Source organism: Pelophylax lessonae, assembly GCF_965119305.1.
Source record: "Pelophylax lessonae genome assembly, chromosome: 1".
NCBI lineage: Eukaryota > Metazoa > Chordata > Amphibia > Anura > Ranidae > Pelophylax > Pelophylax lessonae.
The window spans coordinates 392,537,453-392,552,257 of NC_138768.1; the positions used below are offsets into that span (position 1 = coordinate 392,537,453).

The 14,805-nt window shown below is 47.6% G+C and overlaps 1 protein-coding gene across 1 annotated transcript in view; it reads right to left on the bottom strand.

Moving 5' to 3' along the window:
* Positions 1–14,805, bottom strand: part of PSIP1 (PC4 and SRSF1 interacting protein 1) — a 346,309-nt gene that overhangs the window by 90,167 nt on the left and 241,337 nt on the right. The window contains exons 12-13 of the mRNA XM_082273564.1: positions 8,294–8,349; positions 8,093–8,163 (exon numbers count right to left, since the gene is read on the bottom strand). Of these exons, the coding sequence (XP_082129690.1) occupies positions 8,093–8,163; positions 8,294–8,349 (127 nt within the window). The remainder of the gene's footprint in view (positions 1–8,092; positions 8,164–8,293; positions 8,350–14,805) is intronic.

Genomic DNA, 14,805 nt, shown 5'->3' on the forward strand with positions numbered 1-14,805 from the left:
GGGAGTAGCTATGGGGGCACGGTTTGCTCCCAGTGTGGCTAATATCTTTATGTCACACTGGGAGGAGGAAGCCATTTTTGCTAACCGTCCCCCCCAGTTAAGCTGCTATCGTCGTTATATAGACGATCTGGTCTTGGTATGGAAGGGTGATATGTCCAGTTTGGAATGTTTTATGCAGAGGCTTGATGCCAATACCAAAAACATTAAGTTAACATGGAATGTTAGCGACTCAAAAATCGTGTTTTTGGATCTGGAGATATTTAAGGAAAATGGAGCCCTAAAAACTCGCACCTATTTCAAGCCGACGGACCGGAACTCCTACATACCTAAGAACAGCTGCCATCACCATCTGTGGCTATGTAATATCCCGAGAGGGCAATTCATGCGCATTAAGCGCAACTGCTCCTCGGAAGAGGATTTCCGGTCTCAGTCGCAAGTACTTGCTAAGAGGTTTCTTGAGAAGGGTTATGATCCGGCACTTATTGATAATGAAATAGTGAAGGTCAGCTCAGTGAATAGGGAGGTAGTTCTTGCTGGAACACAAAGGACACCTGCCAATAATGAATTCAGTCTGGTTCTGGACTATAATGTCCAGTTTAAAAAGTTTGAGGGCATTGTAGCTAAACATTGGCCCATATTAAAAAGCGATCGTATTTTAGGCCCCGCCCTTCCAGAACGACCTAAGTTCATCTATAGGAGGGCTCCGACTCTCAGGGATCGCTTAGCACCTGGGGTTGTTGACCCCCCGTCTAGAGCTGAGAACAGGTTGTTCCCAGATTTAAAGGGGTTTTACGCTTGAGGCAGATGTGCCGCTTGCAAGACTTCTAACGCAAATCTAAAAAGGAGAAAGGAGTTTATTGCTACTGCCACTCATGAGACCCACGTAATAAAAGATTTTGTCACCTGCACCACACGGGGTGTAGTTTATATGCTCCAGTGTGGGTGTGGGTTGCAATACGTGGGTAGAACTACTAGACCGCTCCATGTATGCATAGGTGAGCATATGAGTAAGATCAGGAAAGGAAAGACTAATCATAGCGTGCCGAGACACTTTAAGAAACACCACAATTGCAACCCTACCAGTTTAAAATTTTGGGGCATTGAAAAAACAGCCCATCATTGGAGGGGTGGGAATTTCGTGCGACAATTGAGTCGCAGAGAATCCTTCTGGATTTATCGGACCCATGTGCTGTCACCAGGAGGTTTAAATGCCGATTTTGATTTGAATTGTTTTATCTCTAATAGTTAATAGATCTGTTTTATTTATTATTCAGTTTTTCTTTTGGAATTTTATTGCATGTATCATGTAGGTCATGCATATTGTATGTTTTATATTTATATTTATACATATATGTATTTCTCTATGCGCAGGTTTTATATGTATATGTTTTTAATCTGCATGATGTTCCAATCGGAGAGCTGCGGTTGTTGTCATATTCCGATTTTATATTGGTTTTAAATTGGATATTTATTTTAATATTTAATATTTTGCTCGACTGTCTATGTTAGGCAGTGAATTGTTCGGGCATTTCCAATTATATTGCCATAATTTATTTAGTCACTGATGGTGAGCTGCAGCGGAGCTTCAGGGGTTAATCCGTATTGTTTATTTCCTCTGACCACTGCTGTTCAGCTCTGTTATTCTTATTTCCTGTGTCTACAGGAAGTTGGGCTGGTCCTTGGTTGAAGGGGGTGGAGGATTTCCATTCCCCTTCACTTCCTGTTTTGTAATGACCTGGCTTCTGGTTGCTATGAGACGCCTTTATAATGAGCGGGTGCAGTCTCCCTCCTTACCCCTGCTGAGGAAGTCATGCTTATTGACGTAATGCATCCGGGGGAAGGAGTCTGATGTCACCCGCAGCTCTCTGAGATCCTGGAACACATGTCTGCACTTTCGCTTTCATCTGGCACTGTGACAGTGCCTTGCTTGTGAGTGATGCTTTATTTTTTACTTTAATAAATGTCCTTAATTAAGCGGAGAGCATTAGATCGTTTTATTTACCTTTTCCGGATTGCCATACATGAGTTTCTGTGAACCTGTTGGATCCTGGATATACAGATCTTCTGGCTGCCTCTGGCTTACTGATACAAAGTGTTGTGACCCATAGTGGTCGAATACAGGAGGTGAGAGGCTGTATTATCTGTGGTGGAGGAGTCACGTTTGCAGTGTCGTTTTAAATATTCCTGTTTTTCACTTTGGAAATCAGCTTTTAAGGACTTTATGATCCACATGCTTTTTATTGTGCATTTTATACATTTTAATGTGAATGATTTTATGCACTATTTGTAATTTTATAGCGCTGCACTTTATTTTCTTTTACTATATATATATATATTGAAATTCATTAAAGTGTATTTCTTCTAAAAAAGTTGCGTTTGAAAAAACGCTGTGCAAATAACGTGACACAAAAAATTGCAACAATCCATTTTATGGTCTAGGGTCACTGCTAAAAAAATATAAAAAGATTTGTTGCTAATTTTCTAACAAAAAAAAATAAAAAAACTGATCTTACTAAGTAAAAGTGGGATTTTTGACTTATCGTAAAATCCATTTCTCTTATGTTTGTTGACTGATACAGCTTCTTTCATTCTTGACCATTTGGTTATACTGCCCCCTACAGGAGTAGGACATTAGGCAGAAATACAACGAATTCTGGGTACATCCATGGGCAGTTTCGTGGGGGGGGGGGGGGGGGGTATACTTCCTCTCTCTGCTATAGTCACTCAGTTTTGTTACAAGCAGTGTCAGGAGAATTATAACTCGACAGAGGGGTGTGGGTGCTGTGTCCATCAAACATCAGAGAAATGGATTTTACGGTAAGTCAAAAAGCACATTTTCTCTTTCATTCATTGATAGACACAGCTCCTGTCCTTAAAGCGGAGTTCCGGGCACAGAAAACATTTTTCAGTGAACATACCCCCGGGACAGTCAGGGCTAGTACATTCCACAATGGCTAGCCTCTGATCTGTCCCGGTTCGCACTTACCTGCAAGAAGAAATACTCACTTATAAAATTTCTTCCACAGCGTTGCCATCTCTCTTGTGGGCAGCTGAAGCCGGCGCGGTCCTCTTCTGCGTCTTCTTCCGCATCCTCTTCTCCCAGAATGTGCCTGCACTGGCCCCTCTCGTCACTTCCGGTGCGGCGCCGCATTCCTCCACAGCTTCTGGGCATGCCCCGGAAGTGACGAGCGGGGCCGGTGCCGTCGCATTGATTCCTGGGAGCGATGGCGTTCAGCTCCCAGGAATCATCGCAAGACAGGAAGTGACTGCGGAGCCGCGGCTCAGAGGGAGGAAGTACACTGAGGTGAGTATTTTAGATCTTCAATTACAAGGTGAGTAAAAAAAAAAAACCCTAACTATCCAATTCCTTTTCAGGTGAAGGAGAACTAGCGGACGGGCACAAAAAAAAAAAAAAAGATCGATTTTGTGCCCGGAACTCCGCTTTAACCATTGAGACATCCAAAAGCAGTGTCAAACATGAGGGCTGGGAAACAGCAAAAAAGGGTAAACAGTAGCCAATCAGGTGACAGGGTCTCAACCAAAACAACTAGAGGCAACCAGAAAAAAAAAACAATACACCCTCAAAGAGGATCAAGTCCTCTTAAACATCAGCCTGCAAAACCTTGCAGCCAAAGGAAACATGCACAGTTGCCAACACATCCACTGTATAAAACTTTGTAAAAGTGTGCACCAACGACCAAGTGGCCGCCTTGCAAACCTGCATCACTGACGCTTGAGGACAGAAGGCCCAGGAGGTACTAAGTGCCCTAGTAGAGTGCGCCTTGACAAGGAAAGGAGGAACCTAGATCCCCCCCCCACCCCTCTGTCTGATCCATCTGGAAACGGTTGCAGAGGAAATGAACAACTCTTTGCGAGGTCCATCCGTGAGCACAAATAGAGAGTCTGACTTCCTGAAAGACTCCGTAGCTGCCAGGTACACCCCAATTACCTAGACCACATCCAAAGCATTTAGGGCAATTTCTTTCAGATGTTTAGGCCTGGGACACAGAAGGCAACACAACGTCTTCATTTAAATGAAAGTCAGAGACCACCTTAGGAAGGAAAGATGGACAGGGTTGAAGCATCACCTTATCCTTGTAAATCACCAAATAAGGTTGAGCGACAGGATAACACTGCCTGTTCCGACACAGTGTGCGCAGAAGTGATAGCCACCACAAAAGGTCGCCTTCTGGGACAGTGTAAGCAAGGGAATCTCCCGAATATTTTTAACGCAATGATTCTGTAGAGCTGAAAGCAACAAATTAGGATCCCAAGGCAGCAACAGAGCCCGCACTGCAGGGACCAAATATCGGACACCCTAAAGAAAGGTACGCACCAGGAAGTGTGTGGCCAAAAGTAGTTGGAAAAAGACCGCCATGACAGAGACCTGGCCCTTGATGGTACTCAAAGCCAAATTCTGTTCAACCCCCCGTTGAAGGAAGGTTAAGATATGAGCCACAGAGAAGGAGCGAGGATGAACCCCAAAAGACTCAGACCACACTATGTACGTCTTCTACGTACGATGATAGATCTTCCTAGAGGAAGATTTTCTAGGTTTCAACCATGTAGGAATCCCCGACTCAACAGCCAAGCCATCAAAGCCACAGTCTGTAAAGTAGGATGGAAGATTGGCTCTTGGGACAGCAGATCCTCCCTGAGAGGAAGCTTCCAAGGAATGTCGGCGACCAGCCGCACTAGATCGACGTACCAGGCCCAGCGAGGCCAGTCCTGTGCTACTAAGATGACCAAAATCCCTTCTGCCTCGGTCCAGTGCATCTGTGGAGTCTGCCAGAGGATTGCTTGACCAAGCCATAAACCTCTGCACCTTTCTGTCGAGCCGTGACACCAACAGATCCACCTCGGGGGGTGCCCCACTGGAGACACAGCTGATGAAAACCCTCCAGATGAAGGGACCACTCCCCTTGGTCCAACGCCTGCCAACTGAGGTAATTCACCTGCCAATTTTCCACCACGGGAATGTGTATGTCAGAGAGGGCTGGAACGAATCATTCTGCCCACCTTAGAATGCCAGCTACCTCCAGAGCCGACAGGGCATTTCCTGTGCCCCCGTGGTGATTGACATAAGCCACGGCCGTGGCATTGTCGGATTGAATGTTCACTGGGCATCCCTGAAGACGATCCGTCCAATGACTCAGACACAGGCTGATCGCTCGGAGTTCCAGGACATTGATCGGTAGTCTGGACTCTTCCATCGTCCAGATCCCCTTAGCAGAATGCTTGCCGAGGACGCCTCCCCCGCCAGACAGGCTGGCACTCGTGGTGATCACTGTCCAATACAAAAGGGAGGAAGGATTTTCCCAGCTGAAGAGTGAAGCCACCATATCAGGGACTCCTTTGTTTGCCGAATCTGATTGTCCAGAGACTGCAGAGTCTTGTCCCATTTGGTCAGAATCTCCCTTTGCAGGGACTTCGTACGGAGCTGTGCAAAGGAAGCGCCTCGAAGGTACAGCAGATACCAACAGGCCCAGCACCCGCATGCAAGTCCGGAAGGATGACCATTTGATGGACAGCAGGTGGCGAATTATAGCCTGCAATTTCTGAAGTTCGTCCAGAGGAAAGAGCACTCTGGCTACGGCCGAATACAGAGTCAGGCCCAAATAGCCCAGCTTCATGGACGGAACCAGGGCAGATTTATGAATATTCAGAATCCAGCCGAACTTCCACAAACTTCATATTGTGATCTCCAGGTTCTCCAACAGAGCAGAGGGAGACTCTGCTTGCAGAAGGAGATCGTCCAAGTAGCCCAGTACCGCGATCCCCCGTTGGCGTATTAAGGCTAGCACCGGAGCCAAGACAGTTGTAAAGACCCGAGGAGCGGAAGGCGAGACCAAAAGGTGACGCCACAAACGGATAATCCTCCTCTCCCACAGCAAAGCGGAGAAAACGCTGGTGACTGGCACATATTGGAATGTGAAGATATCTATAGAGATGAGGAAATTCCCCTGATGCAGAGATGCCACCACCGTTCGAATGGACTCAATTTTGAACTTTTGTACCCGCACAAAGGAGTTAAGCGACTTAAGGTCCAGGATTGGACGCACTTTGCCTTCCTTCCTTCCTGGGGATCGTGAACTGGTTTGAGTAAAAAACTTGAAAACATTCCTAAGTCAGAACCGGGACAATCACCCCTTGAAGACCGGTCTGGTACCGCCCCCCTACAGACCCTGTAACCGGTCTGGGGACAGGGGCAGGTTGGAAGGAAAAAACCTTGCCGGGGAACAAGAGCGAAACTCGATCTTGTAGCCAGGCCAAATGACTTTGTGGACCCACTTATCTTGCACCAGAGAGAAGTCCACGGGTCCGGAAACCAGCTAAGACGTCCCCTCACCCCCGATACTGGGGAGGACACACCTTCATGCTTAAGGAGCCCGCTCTTGGCTTACCAGACCAGGTTAGTTTGGATCATTAAAGGTCGGGGACTCTTACACCGGAATCAAGGTTGCCTTGTTTAATCTGGAAACCGGAGGGTCCACCACCGGTGGCACAGTCCACATCTTAAGGAGGGACTCCTCATAGGTGTAACTAGTAAAGTGCTTAGGAACCCCACGGGGACGCTCTGGTCATCTCACTCTTTAGCGACAATTTTGTCAAAATAGGCAAATTAAAGGAAACAACTTTGTCGCTCTGGTTGGCTTGTGGGGGCCAAAAGGTACCTGCGCCTCCGTCGCAGCTTCAGCTGCGGCCTTTATCTTTAGGGTCTCACGCACAAATACAATCAGCACATCCACCAACCCCTTTTCGTGCGTGGTCACAGATGAGGAGGAATAATCCTCACTATCAGAGGATCCCAGGCGCGTGGTCGTAGACAGCAGGGTGACCCACGACTGCCGAATCAGATTCAGGATTTGAGGAGACCGATGAGGCAGGGGCGCTTTTCTCAAGCCCGGCACACGCAAGCTGCCTCCACCCAGGACGCAAGGGACTCCAGGCCCGCCTTGAGTGCATGGATGGATGGTTGAGACCCAGAGGGCCCCACAGCCTCAGAGAGGGGATCAAGTGGGGAAACGTACTCCAAAGACTCCATGAGTCACTCCACAAAAAAAGTGTAATACACTGCTAAGGAACAACCCCCACCGCGCTGGCAGCACCACCCGGTCGCCAAGCACATGGCACAGAGCTAGCTTCAGCAGAGAGGGAGAGGACCCCACCACACTCAACCACCCGCTGACACAGGCCTCTGCAACCACCAGAAGAATCTGCACTACACACGTGGCGATCGGGAAGCTAAATGATGCAGGAGTTTGCACCAGGGAATAAGGAGGGGCTCCCACCGCCGAAAACGCCACCCACAGTGCTCCGCTGCTATTTGTATTGGTTAACCACAAGAAAATAGCCGAACTACAAACACAGCTGCAGTGTATAGAAACACAGACTACAACAAAATGGTGGCACCATGAGGCATATAGGAACCAGGCAGAACCCCCCCCCCCACACACACACACACAATTGATCGTACGGCCGCCGCCCATTGTCCAGTCTGGCAGTTGATAATAGACCTCACAAGAAAAATCCAGGAGGAAAAAATTGTCTATCCAAAAAATGTTGCCAGGACCAAAGATCCCAGCAAGGAACTAGGTCCTTACTCCTGACTAGGCAAAGAAAAACGGAGTTACTATAGCAGAGCGGAGTTACTATAGCAGAGCGGAGTTACTATAGCAGAGCGGGAGTATACCCCCTGGGACTGCCCATGGTTGTAGCCATAATTTTTTTCTGCCTAGTGGTGTTCTCCTGTAGGGGGCAGTAAAACCCAAATGGACAAGAATAACAGGAGCTGTGTACGTCAGTAAACGAATGAGAAAAGTGATTTTTTTAGTAAAACAAAGTGCCAGAAGGACTTGGTCCTCAAGTGCTTATAAAGATTATAAGTTTTATAATTTTTCCTAAACAAAAAGCTTCAGATCCACTTACAACCCTAAACCCTCTTGGAACCAGAAATACACAATTCAGCATTTCCCAGTATTTCTCATAACATTAGCAGTTTACTTGCTGCTTTAAGTTGTCTGTAAAGTGGATTACTTAGTGGACAAAGAAATCACAACCTATAACATATTTGAAACCTTCCACTACAAACCTGGTGGTCAAGCTTTAAAGATGACTTTATTTCTGCATGTATTCTTTGAAGCCTAGCATCAATGGAGGTTTCTATATATTGAAAAAATAAATAAAAAGTAAATAAAGTCAAGCTATTAAAAAAAATAAAAAATAAATCACAAAAAAGATTACAATTCAGTTATAAATGTGTTCATTTAAAAAAAACAAAAAAAAAACAAACCTTTTTTCTTGTCAAATTTCCTAACATCTGCTTTTTTAGTCTCTTCCTTAATGTGGCTGCAAAAAAACAAAAAAACAATGGGTTAAAACGCTTTTCTTTTTGATTATTGCAAAACCTGATTTCTACATACTAAAGTGTGGCAATGTTGCTCCTAATGGCTCGTACACGTGATCTGAAAATCGTACGAAAAAAAATGGATTTCTGACTTACCGTAAAATCCCTCTCTCAAGTTCATTGACAAACACAGTTCTCTCTGATTCATATCAGTAGGGTTATACTGCCCCCTACAGGAGTAGGACACTAGGCAGAAAAAAAAAGTTCTGGCAATGCCTATGGGCAGTCCCGGAGGGTACACCCTCTCTCTTCCTGCATAGGATGTCAGTTTTGTAGCAAAGCAGTGGCAGAAAGTAACACCAACCCAACTCAAAATAGAGGGGCGGGTACTGCGTCCGTCAATGAACTTAAAAGTATTTTACGGTAAGTCAAAAATCCAATTTTCTCCATTGTTTATTGACGGACGCAGTTCTCTCTGACTCATATCAGTAGGTAAGTCGTAAAGCAGTGCCATAAAATGAGGGGTGGGAGCAGCATAATAGAACAAGTCTCCAAGGCTAAACAGCCGACCAGGCAACCTAGGACTCATCAGAACAAAAGATGAGGACCACCTGAAACAAACAGTAAACACCCTCAAGGAAGGCCAAAGCCCTCCAAACAGCAGCCAGCAAAAAGCCTTGCGGCCAAAAAGAGGCATCTGCAGATGCCAGCACATCTGCCTTATAAAACGTGGTAAAGGTGGAACAAATGACCAGGTAGTCGACTTGCAACCTGAAGCACAGATGCCTGTATGGCGAAAAGCCCAGGAAGCACTAGGCACCCAAGTAGAAAGGGCCGAACAAGGGAAAGGTAGGACCTGACCCTTAATTGAAAAAGCCTGCACCACTGACTGTCCGATCCACCTGGAAACAGTTGCAGCAGACGCAGGCAGCCCTGTTCCTGGGCCATCCGTGAGCATAGAGAGCGAACCTGACTTACGGGAAGACTCCGTAGTCGCCAAGTACACCTCGAGTGCCCGAACTCTAACCAGAGTATGCAGCGCACATTCCTTAGGATGAGGGGGCATAGGACACAAGATGGCAATACAATGTCCTCGTGCAAGTGAACACTAGAAACCACCTTCCGTGGGAAGGACGGATCCAGACGAAGTACCACCTGGACCCACGAACCAACATATAGGGAGGACAAATCAAGGCCCCCAGTTGGTTATAGAGGTCGCACCGGAAGAACCAAGCTTCGCACCCCCTGGAAGAAGATACGCAGCAGGGAACGGGCGGCCAATGGCCTTTGGAAGAAAAATACCAAAGCTGAAACCTGACCCTTGACAGTACTCAAGGCCAACTTTTGATCAACTCCCCGTTGAAGGAAGACAAGATCCGGCCACCAAGTAAGAGCGAGGGGAAACCCAAGGAGACACCACACAATACACAACTTTCTCATATGATGAAAAAAATCATCCTAGAAGACACTTGCCACGCTTTACGCAAGGTGGGAATCACTGAAGCAGACAATCCTCTGTCCTTCAACACCCGGCTTTCAACAGTCAAGCCGGCAAGCCAGCGACCGTAGAGCCGGACGGGAGATTGGCCCCGGAGAGAATAAACCCTCCCTTAGAGGAAATCCCTAAGGAGTGTCAGCGACAAGCCTGATCAGGTCAGCGTACCAAGCCCGGTGAGGCCAGTCCGGAGCCACGAGAATGACCGAAATCCCTTCCGCCACGATCCTGCAAAGGATTCTTGGCAGCAACCCGAGAGGAGGAAAGCAGCTGATACTGACCTTGGCCCATCTGTGAGCACTCTCACACGACCATGCCGGCGTCAGCCTTGCGCAGGTGACCATGCCAAACTTCTCAGCATCGTTCATGTTGAACCTAGCGAATGTTCTTGCCTATGACAGAACCCATGGTGCCACTGGGGGGGGGGGGGGGGTTACAACAGGATAGATGGTCTGACCATCCAAGGGAGGGGGCCCGCGTCCACCCCAAAATCCACCAGGGAAGAGGGGGGGGGGGGGCGTTTACTCACCATACCAGGAACACAGGCGGGCTCCATCTCCTGACCAGACCCCACACCACAGAAGTTGGGGGGGGGGGGGCGGCTATCGGCCAAATAGGAACGCTGCGACATAAGCCTAGACTCTGTCGTGTGCGTTCTGGCGAGATGTTTAACTCGCAGGGCCAGTCCACGTCCAGTGGGACTATGTCGGGGCTGACCCAGCGCGGAGCTAGGGCCTGCACGCGCTCGCTGGCTAGACTGGGGTGACCATTGGCTATAGGGATCCAGCCCGTCGCCCAGCCTTGAAGATCTCACAGGAAAAAATTCCCAAGAACAAAGGCTAGCTAAAAAAAGAAAAAAAAAAAAAAAAAAAAGAAAAAAAAAAAAGACAAAAAAATACTTTTTATGCCAGGACCACAGATCCCAGCAAGGAACTAGGTCCTTACTCCTGACTAGGCAATTGAAAACGGACAGCCTATGCAGGAAGAGAGAGGATGTACCCTCCGGTACTGCCCATAGGCGTAGCCAGAACTTTTTTTCTGCCTAGTGTCATACTCCTGTAGGGGGCAGTATAACCCTACTGATATGAATCAGAGAACTGCGTCCGTCAATGAACGATAGAGAAACCTGGATTGACTTACCGTAAAATCCTTTTCTCTTAGGTTCACTGACGGACGCAGTAAGATTATACTGCCCCTACAGGAGTAGGACACTAGGCAGAAAGAATTTCTGGCTACGCCTATGGGCAGTCCCTGGGGGTATACCCTCTCTCTCTTCCTGCATAGGATGTCAGTTTTGTATCAAAGCAGTGTCAGAGAAAACACACCAAGCTACACAAAAAAAATAGAGGGCGGGTACTGCATCCGTCAATGAACCTAAGAGAAAAGGATTTTACGGTAAGTCAAAAATCCAGTTCTCTCTATCGTTCATTGACAGGCGCAGTCCTTTGATGCATATCAGTAGGGACGTCCCAAAGCAGTACCCAAATGAGGGGTTGGAACAGCAGAACAAAAAAAAAAAACAGTCCCCAAGGCCGACATGCCCAACCAGGCAACACAGGACTCATCAGAACAAGATGAGGTCCACCTTGAAAAACCAAACAGGAACACCCTCAAGGAAGGCCAAGAGGCCCTCTAAAACAGCAGCCTGCAAAACTTTGCGGCCAAAGGAAGAATCCACAGATGCCAGCACATCCACCTTCTAAAATTTGGTAATGGTGTGAACCGACGACCAGGTTGCCGCCTTGCACACCTGAAGCACAGATGCCTGATGGCGAAAAGCCCAGGAAGCACTAAGCGCCAGAGTAGATTGAGCCTTGACAGGGAAAGGAGGAACCGGACCCTTAATGGAATAAGCCATGCACACTGTCTGATTTATCTGGATATAGTCGCAGCAGATGCAGGCAGCCCTTTCTTAGGGCCATCCGTGAGCACAAAGTCAGATTTTCGAAAAGACTCAGTAAACACCAAATATACCTTAATCGCCCAAACAACATGCAGGGTATGCATAGCAAATGCCTTAGGATATGTAGACTTAGGACACAAAGAGGGTAACACAATGTCCTCATTTAGGTGAAAACTGGAAACTACCTTCGGCAGGAAGGACGGATCCGGCCGAAGTACCACCTTATCCCTGTGAACTACCAGGTAGGGAGAACGACAGGAAAGCAACGCCAGTTTCGACACCCTGCGCGCAGAAGTGATGGCCACCAAGAAGGCTACCTTCTGAGACAAGGTAAGCAGGAGAATCTCCCAAATATTCTAGAAGGAAGGCCTCTGGAGAACCGACAGCACCAAATTAAGGTCCCATGGAGTTAGCGGAGGTCGCACCCCCTGGAAGAAGCTACGCACCAGGGAATGGGTGGCCAATGGCCTCTGGAAGAAAATAGGCAAGGCCGACACCTGACCCTTGATAGTACTCAAGGCCAACTTTTCATCAACTCCCATTGAAGGAAAGTAAGATCCGAGCCACCGAATAGGAACAAGGGTGGGTCCCAAAGGAATCGCACCACGCAATGTACAACTTCCACACACAATGATAAATCTTCCTAGAAGTCATTTCTCACTTTTAGCAGAGTGGAAAACACTGAAGCAGACAATCCCGTCCTTCAGCACCTGGCTTTCAGCAGCCAAGCCGTCAAAGCCAGCGACTGTAAAGCAGGATGGAAGATTGGCCCCTGAGACAGCAGATCCTCCCTGAGAGGAAGTCTCCATGGGGCGTCTGCGACAAGCCTGACCAGGTCGGCGTACCAAGCACGGCAAGGCCAGTCTGAGGCCACAAGAATGACTGGAATCCCTTTCGCCTCTATCCTGCGAAGGAGTCTTGGCAGCAACTTGAGAGGAGGAAAGGCATACATCAGCTGGTACTGGCCCCAGGGGGCCACCAGTGCGTCTGCCAGAGGGTCCCGAAAGCGGGCCACAAACCTCTGTACCTTCCCGTTGATGCGGAACGCCAATAGATCCATGTCCAGAGTGCCCCAACGAAGGCACAACTGCTGAAACACATCCGGATGCAGGGACCACACCCCTGCATTTAAGGCCTGCGGCTGAGGTAACCCGCCTGCCAATTTTCCACTCCTGGCATGTGGACAGCGGAGAGAGCTGGAACATGGCGCTCTGCCCAACGTAGAATACCTGCTACTTCAAGGGCTGCAGGGGCACTCTTGGTGCCACCTTGGTGATTGACATAAGCCACGCCCATGGCATTGTCCGATTGAATGCCCTCCAGACGTTCGGTCCAGTGCGCCAGGCAAAGCTGAATCGCTCTCAGCTCCAGGACATTGATCGGCAATCGAGATTCCTCCAGGGACCAGACTCCCTGACCCAAGTCCTGATTGAGGACTCCCAGGACCGATATCCCCCGCTCCCGTAACAGCACCAGGACCGGGGCCAACACCTTTGTGAAGACCTGGGGTGCAGAGGCGAGACCAATACAGACCTGATCACGGATATAGAAATACGGGACAACTTAGGAAACAGTGACCCTAGGTCAATAAGTTTCAGTATTAATTACAGTAATAGGAAACACAAGGGTAATATAAGGACACTGAATTTCAAAAGAGCCAATTTCTCTGTTAGAAAATATCAAATGGGATAGAACCCTGGGAACAAAGAACACAGAGGAAAAATGGGAGTGCTTCAAGAGCATACTTAAAGGGATTGGCCAGTGCATTCCAAAGGGAAATAAATTAGAAAGAGCAAAACTAAACCCTGGGTGGCTAAACTCCAACATAAAAATGCATATTAATACTAAAGAAAAGGCCTTCAAAAAATACAAGGCGGAGGGGTCATTGGAAGCATTCAAGCATTAAAAGAGTGCAATAAGAAATGTAAAGGTGAAATCAAGGCGTCTAAAATAGAACACGAGAGACATATAGCGGAAGAGAGCAAAAAGAACCCCAAGAAATTCTTTAAGTATATAAACATTAAGAAAGCGAAGCCAGAACACATTGGCCCCAGAAAAGACGATGAAGGAAATTTGGCCACAGAGGACAGAGAAAAGGCGAGTGTTAAATAATTTCTTCTCTTCAGTCTTAACAAAAGAATCGGGGGGCTACACTAACCCAGCTTCGATCTAAGGAATGTAGGTATGGACCATTGGGTGAGTACCTGGATAGAGAACTGGCTCCAGGGGAAGAGTCCAGAGGGTGGTGATAAATGGGTAGTACTCGGATTGGGCGGGTGTGGAAAGTGGGGTCCCCCAAGGTTCTGTCCTGGGACCAATCCTATTTAATTTATTCATAAATGATCTAGAGAAGGAGATATCTAGTACAATCTCAGTATTTGCGGATGATACTAAACTAAGCATGCCAATATCTTCGATGCAGGATGTGGAAACTTTACAAGTGGACCTGAACAAAATAATGGGGTGGGCAACTACATGGCAGATCAGGTTTAATGTTCAAAAATGTGAAGTAATGCACTCGGGCATCAGAAACACGAAAGCAAGCTACTCACTGGGGGGGGGGGGGGGGGAACCTCTGGGTGAGTCTAGGATGGAAAAGGACCTGGGGGTACTGGTGGACAACGGGCTTGGCAGTGGCATGCAATGCCAAGTGGCTGCAAGCAAAGCCAACAGAATACTGGCATGTATAAAAAAGGGGATTCACTCCAGAAATAGAGATTATTCTCCCACTCTACAAGACTCTGGTTCGGCCACATCTGGAGTATGCTGTCCAGTTCTGGGCACCGGTCCTCAGGAAGGATGTGCTGGAAGGGCAACAAAAATAATTAGGGGAATGGAGGACATCAGCTATGAGGAAAGACTACAAGCACTGAACTTATTCTCTCTGGAGAAGAGACGATTGAGGGGGGATAGGATATCAATGTACAAATACTGTACTGGTGAGGACCCTAGCATAAGGAACAAACTTTTTAGGGAAAGGGAATACAATAAGACATGTGGCCACTCACTAAAATTAGAGGAAAAACGGTTTAACCTTAAAATACGTAAGGGGTTCATCAC